This window comes from Danio rerio, chromosome 17 (assembly GCF_049306965.1).
Source record: "Danio rerio strain Tuebingen ecotype United States chromosome 17, GRCz12tu, whole genome shotgun sequence".
Lineage (NCBI taxonomy): Eukaryota > Metazoa > Chordata > Actinopteri > Cypriniformes > Danionidae > Danio > Danio rerio.
Genome location: NC_133192.1, coordinates 38,768,054 through 38,784,545, shown reverse-complemented (window position 1 = coordinate 38,784,545; position 16,492 = coordinate 38,768,054). Strand labels below are relative to the sequence as shown.

General features: G+C 37.2%; 1 protein-coding gene across 1 annotated transcript in view; it reads left to right on the top strand.

Moving 5' to 3' along the window:
- The window catches only part of dpysl5a (dihydropyrimidinase like 5a), a 37,040-nt gene that overhangs the window by 18,470 nt on the left and 2,078 nt on the right, over window positions 1-16,492 (top strand). Inside the window, 10 exon segments of the mRNA NM_001018149.1 lie at window positions 2,781-2,939; window positions 3,328-3,507; window positions 4,538-4,606; window positions 4,821-4,865; window positions 7,015-7,090; window positions 7,207-7,363; window positions 8,244-8,385; window positions 10,998-11,140; window positions 12,090-12,297; window positions 12,376-12,544. Coding sequence (NP_001018159.1) covers window positions 2,781-2,939; window positions 3,328-3,507; window positions 4,538-4,606; window positions 4,821-4,865; window positions 7,015-7,090; window positions 7,207-7,363; window positions 8,244-8,385; window positions 10,998-11,140; window positions 12,090-12,297; window positions 12,376-12,544 — 1,348 coding nt within the window.

Here is a 16,492-nt window from a genome sequence, read left to right as displayed (position 1 = left end):
ACACTGCTGCAAAATGTGTTTAAAAACTGCTGCTAGCTTTCAACTCATTTTACACTTAAACAACTGAAGGAATGCTGATGTCTATTTAATGGACTATAGTTTAATTAAACTGATATAACAGCATTTGTGATAGATGCCGTGGAGAAAACTCACTTTACAGACACACTCTTGTCAGGATCCACAATTAAGCGAAAGAGGAGAGGAAAAGTTACCTTAAAAACATGTCAGCAGTTCATAGGTTTAAAGTGAGAGAGAGAAAGAGAGAGCTTTCATTTTCTTCCTAGCAGTGAAATAGTGTCTCCTGGTACTGTACTGCTGTACTTTAGTGTCAGTTAAAGTCTGTCCAGTAAACTCGCATGCAGTGAATTGTGCACAGATGTCTGCTTTTTACATAGTTGGAGCGTTTTAATTACTCGCCCTATTTGAATAGTACTCTACCGCAACATATCGCTTATGAGATAAATGACGTCAGTACGTAATAACAGGTGATGATTTATTGATGAAGCAATACCAAATTGTCCACATCTACATCGCTGTGCATCCAAGAAAACAATTAATTTTGACACCCCTACTGTAAAAGGAACCATATAAAATCTAAAAATAGTTACATCAACCTTTCATCGGAAGTTTATCAGTGGCCCATTGCAATACGTTAACACTTGTGTTATGTTACCTGTCATCTTTTCTTTTTTGGCTTGTTTCTGATCGCAGTTTAACCCTAAGGGAAAAATTCCAAGAAAATCTTATCATAAAAGGGACATTTTTAGTAGTGGAGGCAAAATTTATTTAAAGTCATAAGGCATCATCGATTTTTTTTTGTAATAAAATAGGGGATTAAAAAAAAAAAGCCATATCACCCAGCCCTAATTCAATCATATCATAATTACTACCAGTAGCTCATGACGATGCATGACTGATTTTACAGTGCAACAAACTGAACATTCAACATATTTGCAGGTGTTTCCTCTCTCTCGCTCTGCTCTAAACAAACTCAAGTGCATCAGCTCGTGTGATGTCAGAACCAAGAATGTCATGCGACGAGATGCTCATAGTGTACTTCAATGTACTTAGAAATTTTTGCCCAGGAATAACAGGTAACAAAGTTGTAAATAATGCTCAGTTTGTTGCACCTAGCGTGCATCACCGCTGGAGGTAATGAAGGTTTGTTTTGAAATATATTTGTGTTAAAGTCCATTATATCTATTAGAGGTGTGAACCTATACTGGTCTCACGGTTCGGTTCGGTTACGATTATCATGCCATCGATTCGGTTCAATACGATATCTCGGTGCATCACGGTGCATTGACGATGCTTTCCATATATAGTGTTATATTTTAGAGGGGAGGCTATAACATGCTGTCTGTATAAACACACAGACACACAGCAACACACTGTCTCTCATTCAAACACATTCACAAACATAGACAGCATCAAACAAACAAACACACACACGCACACACACAAACAAACACACTTAAGCCCTTGCAACAGGGAGAGCTTGCGCTGAGCAGAGCAGAAAAACGAAAAAAAATAAGCACTTTTCCGACGGTCCCTTACAGCGAGCTCCTCTCAGCGCGAGCTCTGCCGGCTAAAGTAAACGCAGACTGCGAGGGCTTAAACGGAGCAGTGCTCGTAATGTCGAGCGAAAACAAGAAAGGCAGCTGTGAAACATAACCAGCTTTGTCTTTCTGTAGGAAACACACTTTAGATCTTTTTAGGGTAAGCGTTTTTTGAGTTATTGCCGTGACCGTCTATAACTGAAAGTGTGTCAGGAAAATCGAAAACAAAACCAACTGAACCGCGCTCATTTCTGGCGCCCCACTGGATATACAGCGCCCTAAGCATTTGCCTATGGTGCCTATGCCACGGGCCGGCCCTGAGTTGGCTGAGTGTTGTAAATAACGGCGCTCACCTCCCTCGCGACAGAGCGCATAGGAGATAAATGACGTCACTACATAATAACCGGTTATGGTTATTACTGAATCGATACCGAATTGTCTGCATCTGCATCGCTGTGCACCGAAGAAACAATTAATTTTGACACCCCTTATATCTATACATTTCATTCATTTTTCTTTAGCTTAGTCCCTTATTTATCCGGGGTCGCCAGAGTGGAATGAACCACCAACTATATATTATAAAATAAGCTGCAACCCAGCTCAGGGAAACACCCATACACTCTTGCATTCACACACACACATACACTACAGGCAATTTAGTTAACCCAATTCACCTATAATGCGTGTGTTTGGACTGTGGGGGAAACCGGAGCACTTGGAGGAAACCCACGAGAACATGCAAACTCCACACAGAATTCCAGGCTGGCCCAGTCGGATCTCAAACCAGCGACCTTCATGCTGTGAGGCGACAGTGCTGACCACTGAGCCACCATGTCACTCAGTATGAATACAGTTGCAGCTAAAATTTTTTTTTACTGTTCTATTGAATAAAAACAAGTCACATACATCTTGGATGGCCTGAGGCAGAGTAAAATGACAGGAAATTTTCATTTTAGGTGAATTATACCTTCAAAAAAGAACATTATATAAATACCTATAAGGCAACTATTCAGGCTTACCACCCTCTCAGAACATATTTAAATTCAGCTTGAATACAGGTTTAATTTAACCTTGATTGATGCTTACAGAGTACCGTTATGTAACATTTCATTTCATACAAGCTTTTGTGAAAATGTCGTCAAGCCATTAAACCGAGTAATTGGTATGGATGCTGTATGGATCCCGCAGCAGTCAGTCTGTTGTTTGTGTGTTTATTTCCAGGCGGCTCTGGCTGGAGGCACTACTATGGTGATTGGTCATGTGCTACCAGAGAAGAACGAGTCATTGCTGGATGCCTATGAAAAAGCCCGCTCTCACGCTGATGCCAAAGCCTGCTGTGATTATGCCCTGCATATGGGAGTGACCTGGTGGGGACCTAAGGTACAAACAAATATTAAAACATAAGCACGAACAGCAATAAATGTGTTGAAATTTTGGAATTTTTGTGTGTGAATTTAGTCTTGATGTGATAGATTTACATTTACATTTAGTCATTTGGCAGACGTTTTTGTCCTAAGCGACTTGCAGTTGAGGAGTTGAGTTGAGTTGAGGCATTCAGCAATTTAACAAGAATACACACAGAAAGTGCTAATTGTACAATAGAACTGTTAGTTCTTAGAGAATTAAGTGCTAGAGTAAGGGAGGTAAGAAGAGTGTTTCTACAGGTGGTTTGTCAAGCCCACTAACCTGTGTTAAGCACACTGTATAATTGCATAGTGGACATTTTTATTTTATTGTAAGAAGTGATGTCCTTGGTTCTGTATCACAGGCTAGGGCTCAAATGGAGACACTGGTGCGGGACAAAGGGGTGAACTCCTTCCAGATGTACATGGCGTATAAGGACATGTACATGCTGAGGGACAGCGAGCTGTTTCAGGCCCTGCAGAACTGTAAGGATATTGGTGCTGTGGCCCGTGTCCACGCGGAGAACGGAGAGCTGGTTGCTGAGGTATAAATCAGGGAGCTGCTGTAAAACTCTACTGTAGAAATACAAATTCTCCTGCTTTACACACTTCAAGCAGCTATCTTCATGTTTTATTCCATCAATAGTTAACAGTATTAAATGTATTTTAATTATTCTCTATTTTTCTAAATTAATTTATTGTCAGGTTCACTGAAAGCATGAAATGTATACAATGTAAAATGACATTTTCATTTACATAACATTTTATTGTTGTTACATTTATACAATTTTACTACTTAATAACATTTTATTTACGAATTCAGTTGCAATGCAAAACAAATTGTGTAATTCTTTATTTTTTATGAATTTTGGTTTTATTTTTATAATTATTGTTTAATTCTTTTTTTTATTGTTTTATTGTTAGAATTATTGTGTCATTCTTTTTTTGATGTTTTATTGTTATAATTATTGTGTCATTCTTTTTATTTTTTATTCTTTATTGTTTTATTGTTACAATTATTGTGTAATTCTTTTATTTTTTTATTCTTTATTGTTTTATTGTTATAATTATTTTGTTTTTTTATTGTTTTATTGTTTATTTTTTAAAGGTTTCAATAATTGTATTATAATTGTTATTATTATTATTGTTATTATTATTATTATTATTATTATTATCATCATAATTATTATTATTAATAGTTTTTTAACTGCAATACTTGTATATTTCTGTGGGTTTTTTTTTTTATTTAAATTTGAGTTTACTTAGGAATGCAACGTATAACATATTTTGGATAATATTTTGTTTTACTTTAATATATTATTTTGTCTTTTGTAAAAAGTGAAATAATTATTTTTATTATTAATAATACATATAATCAGAATTAGTTCTTTTAAAACAAAACCAACCATCCCCAATCTTTTGAATGAAATTACTGTAACCATAATGTGATGTGTACATTACAACGTCTTTATTTTGTCAACAAAAATCTTAAATAATGATAGCATAATGTTACTAGATCTTGTTTTTCCTCCTGCATAGTCGTCATTATCTCATGTTTTCATTTTTACACACAAGGGTGCCCGAGAGGCCTTGGATCTGGGTATTAGTGGACCAGAGGGCATTGAAATAAGCAGACCTGAGGAGGTAAACTAACCATTCAAATCCTCTTACCATGAAATGGTTTTCCTTTAAGATATTAGTCACACCGCTGCTCTCTCTCTCTCCAACTCCTAGTCTTTCCCGTCTCCATATTGCATTTCCATGGATTATTAATACTCTTAAGCGTCTGTTCATCATTAGGTTTCACTGGTGACATTTGTGTTTTCTCACTTACCATGGGAATTTTCCATGTGTACAGCTGGAAGCAGAGGCCGTCCATCGAGCCATCACCATCGCTAACAGAGTGAGTATTATCAACTCGACTGGGAATATAGTCAATTCCTGGCTCCATTGTTATCCCCAGACACTGGTACATAGTTATTGTACAGAAGCGATGATTCTAAACTACAGTACCAACATACACTAACATTTGTGTGGACAATTGGTCCGGCTACAGCAGTGTCTTATGAAAGCAGTTGTTCACATAAGCATTTTAGGGTGGATTATAAAAAGTAACAGTTCTGTATTTCAGTTTTAAATTTCCATCTAAATAGCCACCATGTCGCCTATACACATAATTTCTAGCAAAATATTAAGCAATGTAGTTGTAATGAAGTTCACGGCCCTTTGGCCACCGGGAAGAAGGAGGCGGAGAACCGACGCAGTTTTTAAATGATTTATTAATAACAGTGATGGCAGCTCCTCACGGAGGCTGACATCTAAACCAAAACAAACGGACGGCACGGAGACTGCCGTCAAACTGAAAGCAAAAGTAAAATGCCCGAGCCCGGTCCTCTCTCGGCTTCCTCTGCCATCATCCCTCCTCTTATAGTCCAGAGCTCCTTCCGTGGATTCGAGACCGGTGTGCACCACAGGTGCATTCACTTACACGTGGCCTCATTCCTTTCCCACGGCTCTCGGCCACGCCCCCTCGCCACAATAGTTGTTTTCAGTATTGCCAATAATAATTTTTTAATAGTTTAATAGTTTTAATAGTTTTAATAAGTGTTTATTAGATACGTATGTACATTGCATTAACATATTTATTATGTAAATGTATTATGTAAATTTGCAAATTGGAAATGAATAAAACTTTTTTTATGTTCCCATTATTAGGGGTTTCCCAAATTATATTAGCATTATATTATTTAGCATTGATGGCAACTGTCATATTCAAAACATGAAATAACGATATCGTGTTAATTTATGGTGTGATATAATGCCACTCTTGGAGATAAATATTAACATATATTTACATATTGGCAATAAATTTTAATATATTTATTTGAATAATGCAGGATCATGTAAGACACTTATGACTACTGTCCATTACATGAATATTTGCATTTTAAAATATGTAATTTAAATAGTTTTGCTCTATTTTTGGTCTAATAAATCCTGGTTGAGTATCAGATTAAGTTTACAAATTATTAAATTAGTTTCAGTTTGCTTTATTAATTATTAAATTAGTTTCAGTTTCCTTAATTCTTCACTTTTGCCAATTGGTGAAGTTTTTTCCTCGCCGCTGTCGCCCTTGGCTTGGATGGTTCAGGACCTGTAGAGCTGCGCATCAATGGATTTGCTTTTCAGTGTTGAGTGACCACACTGAACTGAGCTAAACTAAACTGAACTTAAACTCTGAAAACTGAACTGTTTCAATTTACTATAATCTTCTATGTTAATCTGTTTTGACACAATCTACATTGTAAAAGTGCTATAGAAATAAAGGTGAATTGAATTGAATTTATTTTTGTCATTCCAAACATTACAATACATTTAATCCAGAACAAAACTATCTTACATCAGACCAAACAAGAACATAAAAAAACCTTAAACATTATAAAAGCCTAACATAATAAATAAGCTTTTATAATTTCACAAATATATAGTTATACAAAATATCACCTGATTTAAAAAAACACAGAAGGGGATAAATTGATGCATAATACTAAATTAAGTTCTAATATTAACAATTTGTGCTAGTTTAACTATTAATTGATTTATTATTACATAATACGGTTGCTATCAATAGTATTTAAGAGACAGCATTATATAAAAGTCCTATAATGACAGGATAAAACTATCACTGATTTGCTCCTCAGGCTTCTGTAACATCTGCCTGATGGCATGAGCATGAGCAGACTATGGCCAGGGTGGGTGGGATCCCTTAAAATGCTATTAGCCCTAGACAGACAACGTTGCTGATACAGTTCCTCAATAGATGTGATTTTGACTCCAACGGACTTCCAGCTGACTTTATTATCTTCTTAATGGTGTTTTTGTCAAATACACTGCTATTCTCATACCAAAGGGAGATAAAATAAAAAATAAAGTGTTCTTTTTTACTATAATTTCAACACTAAAGTATTCACACACAGCATATTGCACAAACAGTGTAAAACAAAATGTCAGTATGTCATGTTAGATAGCAGCTTGTGTTTTTTGTCTTTTAGGCCCACTGTCCCATATATCTTGTGAATGTTTCCAGCATGTCAGCAGGAGACGTTTTAGCCTCAGCTAAAATGCAAGGTAAGGAATGCAAGGGATTTTCAGCACAAAACCTTGCATACTTTTTAAAAAATATGACACCTGAATCTTTTAAAGCATGTAATATGACTAAATACTGACATATGATCGGTGCACAGGGAAAGTGGTGCATGGAGAGACCACCACTGCTCACGCTGTCTTAAACGGGATGCAGTATTATCACCAGGACTGGGCCCACGCAGCTGCTTTTGTCACTGTGCCGCCACTCAGACTCGACCCCAACACACCCAATTACCTGCTCAGCCTTCTGGGAAAGTAAGTGGATTCTCCATGTTCTGAATAACTGCATTGAATGACCTATTGTAATTCCCAAATTACATAAAAAAAACACGTCAAAATGCAAATCGATTTGATTTCCAACTGACATCATTATGACATGTAACATTGGTGTCAAAAATATGTCAACATGGATTACAGGACTGTTGATGCCAAAGTTAGATGTCATTCATTCATTCATTTATTCATTTATTCATTCATTTTCTTTTTGCTGAGTCCCTTTATTAATCAGGGGTTGCCACAGAGGAATGAACCACCAACTTATCCAGCATATATTTTACACAGCGGATGCCCTTCCAGCTGCAACACATTACTGGGAATCATCCATTCACACTCATACACTACGGACAATTTTAGCTTACCCAATTCACCTATTACGCATGTCTTTGGACTTGTGGGGGAAAGCGGAGCATCCGGAGAAACCCATGAGAATACAGGGAGAACATGCAAACTCCACACAGAAACGCCAACTGACCTAACCGAGGCTCGAACCAGAAACCTTTTTGCTGTGAGGCAATCGTGCCACCGTGACGCCCAGTTAGATGTCAATTTGATGTAATTTTGACATCAAGGTAGTTTACAATGCATGTAGGGACACAATGTCTAGTGTAAATTTGCAATTTGGAACATAAGCTTTCAGATGAAGGATTACTTTTCTTATATTCTTATTAGGGTGTCGCAATATACAGTTATTGAGGATAACCGTCATATTCAAAACATGAAATATCAATATCATGTTAGTTTAGCGTGTGACATAATAATAACGGTATTGGCGATAACCACACTAATTAAAATGAATGGGATCTCTTAACCCGCTGGGTTGTGCAGTCAAATAAAGTTTTTTTTTATTGTGTTGTAGTGATACTCTGAACGTTGTGACATCGGACCACCGACCCTTCACCACTAAACAGAAGGCGATGGGCAAAGATGACTTCACCAAAATCCCTCACGGCGTTCCTGGAGTTCAGGACCGTATGAGCGTCATGTGGGAACGAGGAGTGGTATGTTTCATTTCATCACAGAATCCACACTGCTTGGTTTCTTTAGTGTTGTTACAATATAATTGAATAGTTTTAATACCAGTTTTATTGTCTCAACTGAAATCGTCCAATCTGTTCACACATGTAGCAGACGGTCAATAAAACTTAAGGAGGAAAAATTAATATTGTGAATATAATATGTGGCTTGAGTTTTATCCATTTAGACAGATATGAAAAATACTAGCTTCGATCTAGTTTTTATTTTATATGGGACTGGTTTGATCAGAAATGTTTTAATGCTGTTTCACCTTCATTTAATTGATCTGCGTTGTCGGCTCCAATACCCTAGTGGTTAAGTGTGCCGACCTATGGCACCATGGTGCTCACGGCGACCCAAGTTCAATTCCCTGCTCAATTCCCTTTGCTGACCCTTCCCCTCGCTCTGCTCCCAATACTTTCCTGTCTGCAACCTCTACTGTCCATTCCAAATAAAGCTGAAAAACCCCTAAAAAATAATAATAATAAAAATTTATCTGTGTTGAGAAAATGTCATCTCTATGTAATGGGTATTACACATGCAATGTGGTTACTTGACAAACATGGACCATATGTGTTTATAGTTATAGTGTTTCTTTACAAAGTAGCATTGTCAACTTGTAATGGCTGCTTTCGAAGTACTGCTTCATAAAGTTTTAAAAACTTTATGAGTGTTTTTCGACTCAGTAGTTCGAGCATATATCAAATTGCCATGATCTAGTGATTTCAGTACACCAGGCTTAATTACATCATTACTGGTTCGAATTTTTTTGAAAACTCAACGGTTCTGTCACATAACCAGCGATCGTTGATCGCTGGTTCTCACACTATAACCATGGACTACACTTCCGCCTTTCCCAGGACTACATATTCAAACATGCACTTCGCCCAGATACCCATGCTCATTCATCTAGCTTGATTGCACTCACCAGCTGAACCTTGTCAAAGACTGATAACACATCATACATAACCCACTCATTAACCCATCCTGTTTGCCGAGTCTTGTTAGCTGTACCAGTAGCATTACGAACCGTTTTCCGTCTTGTTTTCCTGTGTTTAGACCTTAGCCTTGTTCATCCGTGTTCTCCTGTTTAGCCGCCTGCCTTTCGACCTATTGCCTGTTTGTATGACTACGATTCTGGATTTGCCTACACATACCTGTTTACACCTGATTTGACCGTTGTTTGCCTGACGCTGAATAAACCTGCATATTGGATCTTACCTCCAGTTGTCTCTGTCACTCCTACCCGTCGTTACAGGTTCTCTGCTGGGGAGCGATCTGTGTAATATAATCAAATCCACATGAATCATAGAGATTTGCTAAGATTGCAATTTTTTCCCACACGATTATAATGTTTACCTGATCTTGGATCAGTTTTATGAGTTTGTAGAAATCACACATTTGTAATGACACATTTGTAAAAGGAATAATAGTAGTTAATATTTCCGAAAACCATCGTTAGCCAACTAAGGTTGCAAGTTCCCTCATTACAAACAGTTTGTTGATTTGGTATTTCCTAAATCCATTGTTTCAATGAACATTCACAAACTGTGTTGTAAACTTATCTGTAGTTTGCTTTCAAAGTATTTTTTACAGTTGAGTTTTAGCCATCTTCGTAATGTCAATTGCGCTCCATTTGTGATGCACTTTGAAAACATTTATGCCTTTTTGAACGCAGCCGTGGCTCATGACAAAAGCTATAGGTGACGTAAGATTTAAAAGTGCAATCTACTTTACTTCTCCAAAGCTTGTGAAAACAAAAGTATATAGAATATTTTAATGTTTTAATTTATATGTAGGCTATTTATTAAGAAATGTACCTGTACTGTAAGTTGTAAAAGTAGACTTTTCAAAACAAAAAGCATTACCCCATCAGGCCCTATTTGTGCTGTTTACATATATTTCTGTTAAAATGGAAAAGGAGTGCATGTTTTTTTCCAAAACTAATATTGGATTATTTTAACAACGTGTAAAACAATATCATTTGCACAAAAAAAAAGATTTTCTCTAAAGAAGTTGTTACTAAACCCTGTTTAGAGTATCATTATGGACATTTTACGTTAGTACTAACATGGATCTGTGACAGAGAAACTACGATTTTGGGAAACACGCGTCACTTCTCAAACCTTCATTTCCCAAACAATGCATCATACCATGGTAGTTCAGGGGCAAGGTACATCATTGTTTGGAAAAAAAAAACACAGCATAGAAGAAACAATATGTATAAGCCTTGAAACTTGATAAAAGAATGCATATTATGCAGACGCCAAATATTTAATTGTATTAGATGATAAGGTAAGTGCAATTGAATGTTTTCAGCACTTTTGGGCCGATTCTGTTTAAAATGCGGCACTATCAGCTCAGTCTCAGCATTGGTCAGAAGATAATTGTCTAGAGCTGTGCCAATATAAAACACTTCTGGCTGACGGATGCATTTTTCTCTATGAGCCCGTCTTGGTTCAAAGCTGTTGTATGCATAGTATAGTATGTGTAGTTGTGTCTATCTACCTATGACCATAGGTATGTTACCATATGAACCACCAAAAGACAAAAATCATTGAGAGCACAGGAAGTGATCATACTATCTATCTTTTAGGTTGGAGGCAAGATGGATGAGAATCGTTTTGTTGCTGTCACCAGCTCCAATGCTGCAAAGATCTACAACCTTTACCCCAGAAAGGGCAGGATCATCCCTGGAGCTGATGCTGACGTGGTGGTTTGGGATCCAGAATCAACAAGGTACTGTATGCCAAACATTGGCCTTAATTCAATGAAGCTTTAAATTAAAATCAGGGTTCCCATGATTTTTAAAAATACTTGATTTAAGTACTTGAATCATGGATTCAAGGCCTGGAAAGTGCTTAAAACAGGATTCACACTGTCATAGAAATCCTAAAAAGTCTTGGAATTTTGACAAGGCATTTCCAGGCCTGGAAAAGTTTTGGAAAATCATAAAAACCCAGAAAGTTTTAGAAAAGTCATGGAAATTAGTTTAACAAATATCTGTAAACTTGAATATAGGTTAGTTGTCTTTACTTCTTTTCTCTTTTGTGCAAAAAGATGGCCTCACATTAGGAATGCTGTGTAATTCATTCATTCATTCATTCATTCATTTTTTTATTAACCATGTATACATAGACATTACATTAAACATTAAGTCAAGGAAAAATTGTGGAATTTTAGTAGTAAAAATGAAGCGTAGGTCCTTGATAGTTCTTGAATAAAATTCTAAATCAAAGTTGTTTATTGTTTTATTTCAACAGTTACAAAACAAAACAAATAAAATGAAATTCTAAAATTAAAAAACTTTAAATTTAAATCTTGTACAATAACACTAACAAATAATGCACATTTTTTATAGTTTGGAAACTGCATTTGAACATTACCAGTATGGAATTTAACTAATTTTATGGAAGTTCTTTAAACATGACCATTAAAATGGTCAACATTTTTGTAAATAGCATTTTGTACATAAATATTAAGTGTAAGTGAAATGCTAAGTACAGCACTTTCATGGCGCTACATATGCTAGGGTACAAATTGCTTGATTTAAAATTAATGCAGCATTAAAAAGTTCTTGACTCTGCTATTCATGAAACCGTGGGAACACTGTAAAATTCCACAAACCAGAGATTGCAAAATAAAAGAGAACACTTTTTTTTCCATGGCTTCATCTGGATTATCTCAGGACCATCTCAGTGACCACTCAGTGGCAGGGTGGTGATGTGAACCTCTATGAGAACCTGCGCTGTCACGGCGTCCCCCTGGTCACTATCAGCCGCGGTCGCGTGGTCTATGAAAACGGCATCTTCACTTGTGCTGAGGGCTCCGGAAAATTCTACCCTCTCCGAACCTTCCCAGACTATCTCTACAAGAAAATGGTCCAGAGGGAGAAGGTAACTCTACTCTACTTTTGCACATGTGTGGTTACAGTGAAGCGCAGGTTCTGGACTAAATTTGTTTGTGACCCTCAGTGTCAAGCACTCAAGGGGGTGGAGCGCACACCCTATACTGGAGATGTGGCTGCGGTGCAGAATTCCGGGAAGAAGGATCTCGGCCCTGCAGACGGGGACATGAACCCACGACCCTGCACACGCCACGGAGGAGTGAGAGACCTCCACGAGTCCAGCTTTAGTTTGTCTGGTACAGTTGCCTCCTTTTTATCATACTTAACTGTATGGGTATGTTGCTCAAACATGGAAATGTGAAATGTTAATACTTTTACAGTGCATCCGGAAAGTATTCATAGCACTTACATTTTTCCACATTTTTTATGTTACAGCCTTATTCCCAAATGCAATAAATTCATTTATTTCCTCAAAATTCTACACACGATACTCCATAAAGACATTGTAGCAAATTTATAAAAAAAAAAAAAAGGAAAGAAAAATCACATGTACATAAGTATTCACAACCTTTGCAGTGAAGCTCTAAATTGAGCTCAGGTACATTCTGTTTCCACTGATCATTCTTGAGATGTTTCAGCAGCCTAATTGGAGTTCACCTGTGATAAATTCAGTTGATTGGACATGATTTGAAAAGGCATACACCTGTCTATATAAGGTCCCAGGGTTGACAGTGCATGTCAAAGCACAAACCAAGCATGAAGACAAAGGAATTGTCTTTAGACCTCCGAGACAGGATTGTCTTGAGGCACAAGGCTGGGGGAAGGTTACAGAAAAAAAATTCTGCTGCTCTGAAAGTTCCAATGAGCACAGTGACCTCCATCATCCACAAGTGGAAGATGTTTGCAACCACCAGTACTCTAAGCAGGACCATCTAAGCTGAGTGAACGGGGGAGAAAAGCCTTAGTCAGGGAGGTGATCAATAACCCAATGGTCACTCTGTCTGAGCTCCAGCGTTCTTCTGTGGAGAGAGGAGAACCTTACAGAAGGACAACCATCTGTGCAGCAATCCACCAATCAGGCCTGTATGGTAGAGTGGCCAGACGGAAGCCACTCCCGTGTGGAATTTGCCAAAAGGCATCTGAAGGACTCTCAGACCATCAGAAACAAAAAAAACTGTGTTCTGATGAAACTAAAATTGAACTCTTTGGAGTGAATGCCAGGCATTACGTTTGGAGAAAACCAGGCATCGCTCATCACCAGAATAATACCATCCCTACAGTGAAGCATGGTGGTGGCAGCATCATGCTGTGGGGATGTTTTTCAGCAGCAGGAACTGGAAGACTAGTCAGGATAGAGGGAAAGAGGAATGCAGCAATGTACAGAGACAACCTGAATGAAAACCTGCTTCAGAATGCTCTTGACCTCAGACTGGGCCGCCGGTTTTTCTTCCAGCAGGACAGTAACCCAACGCACATCTCTGGAGAGATCTGAAAATGGCTGTACATCATCGCTTCCCATCCAACCTGATAAAGCTTGAGAGGTACTGCAAAGAGGAATGGGCAAAAATTCCCAAAGACAAGTGTGCCAAGCTTGTGCCATCATACTCAAAAAGACTTGAGGCTGTAATTGCTGCCAAAGGAGCATCAACAAAGTATTAAGCAAAGGCTGTGAACACTTATGTACATGTGATTTTTCAACTTTTTTTATTTTTGATAAATTTACAACAATTTCAAAAAATGTTTTTCACATTGTCATTATGGGGTTTGTGTGTAGAATTTTGAGGAATTAAATAAATTTAATCCATTTATAATACAATAAGGCTGTAACATAAAAAAATATGGAAAAAGTGAAGCATGATGAATACTTTCCGCATGCACTGTAATTTCAACTTGTTTAATATACAAAAAATCTTCCAAAATAAATCTAGACAGAATAAAAAATGTCAAAGTCCACAAAATTACTAAATTTGTCAAATAAAAAAAACTGTTTAGTGCAGTTTATTTTCAGAAAATTACAGCTGGTCAGAATAACAAATGTTTTTATTCGTTGTGATTGAAAATTAAAGTTTTTTCACCAACTATTGGTTTTTGCAGTGCTTTCACTACCAGTATATTAGAATGGCGCCCCGCCCTCCCAACGGCTTTCCCCACCTTTCTTGAAGTCAAGTTAATATAATTTACTATATAGCACCAGATCACAAGTTCTTAAATGAGCAAACTAAATAGCCGTATGTAATATCCTATTTACACAATGGCATGTCATTTCTGTCTCTACATGGTTGCGCAATTACACATTTCTGCTATCTGAATCGGGCACTGTATAAGACTCACGATCACCAGCGATTTAACCACCATAGATTGCTGAAGAACATTCACATTCACACAAACTACAATCCTGCCTCAAAATGAACTACAGATCCTGTCATGCAACACACACACACACCTGCTCCAAGTCACCATTGATTACACTCTCACAGCTGATGCTATTCATGAATAGCTCAATGACTGATTACACACAAATAAATACGGTTTACTTTGAGACTGATGGCTGAGTCTTCTGTAACGTGAAATGACGCTGACAACAGGGGTGCGGATCCGAACGCAGGTTTATTTAGCAGAATGGTCAGGCAAGCAATGGTCAACACAGGGGCAAACAGATGTACACTGGCAAATCCAGATTTGTAAAATGATCTGAACTTCCCACCACTACACCAAGAGACAGGCCTTGACCCAACGTGGCTGTCAGAGCAGCAATACTCCCCCTGGCTGTACAAGACTCATCTTAGTAAGCAAGTCATTAAATACACCCTTAGGAAAAAGAAGTATACTTAAGTAAAGGTCAAGTATAAAAGCATACTTTATTTAGTAAGTAAGTACTAATATCAATGTACTAGTAGTGTACTTGTGTACTTGTGAACTGGCCCACTTTTCTAGTTTTTAAAAGTATAGTTTTTTATTTTAAGTTTAAAATAGCTTCTATTGCCAGTCAGCAGTATAAACTGTGAGTGGGACGTCTTAACCATGAACAGGGTAATAAATACTTTTTACCACTGAATTTGCTACTTTTTAGCTAAATTTTAACAGTTAATGTATTTGCAGGTCAAGATAATATATGAAAAATAAAGAAAAAATATATGAAAAATAAACGTTAATTTTTAACTTGTACAGTTTAGATAATTGATTAGTTTTTCACTGCTGTCATTAAAAGAAACAAATTAATTTAAGATTACTTATGTGCTTTTTGAATATACTGCAAAGTTGAATGGTAATAACTAACCTCATCACTGTTACCCTGATGAAGGCAGCTCTCTGTCGAACCGCGTACGTTTTTTAAAGATTAGTCATGTAAATACAGGCTTTTAAATATTTTTTACTACATCTTTCAAGTGCCTTGGACTGATTTTTGACTGACTGATGAATTCATTGCCCAAAGAGCACCGACACGTTATTTGAGCTACCCCAGGGCTCTTTTTGTTTGTTTTTGGAAATAACTAATCATTCCATCCACAAAATGTGAACAGAAATAAAGGTATTGCGTATTGGTGTACTAAAGAAAAATAAAATAAAATAATAATAAAATATAGTGTCTTTATGTTTTTTCTACATTATTTACATTGTAAGATTATTCAGCAGGTTTTAATGCTAGGTGGAATTCAATTTTGGTAATATATTGTAATATCTTAGAAACCTTGATAACACATAACACTTTAGTTCATGGTAATTTGTTAACAAAAATTATTTGTTACAGCATTTAGAGGCATTTAGAGTAGAGGTGTGAAAACACCCTGCTGAAACGAGGGGGTTTCATGGCCCTTTAAGGTGGCATGGTGGCTCAGTGGCTAGCACTGTCACCTCAGAGGCAAAGAAGAAGGTCACTGGTTCGAGTCCCCGCTGGGCCAGTTGGCATTTCTGTGTGGAGTTTGCATGTTCCCCCAATTTGTTGTGTGTTTCTTCCGGGTGCTCCGGTTGCACCCACAGTCCAAAGGCATGCGTTATAAGTAAATTGGATGAACTAAATTGGCTTTAGTGTATGAGAGCGTATGGGTGTTTCCCAGTACTGGGTTGCAGCATCCGCTGCGTAAAACATGTCCTGGAGTAGTTGGCGGTTCATTCGACTGTGGTGACGCCTTATGAATAATGGACAAAGCCGAAGGAAAGCATTTATTATTATGCGTTAATGCTAGCTTATAAAAAAACAAATGTTTATTGTTAATTAATGTTAGCTTAAGTTCATTAAACAATAA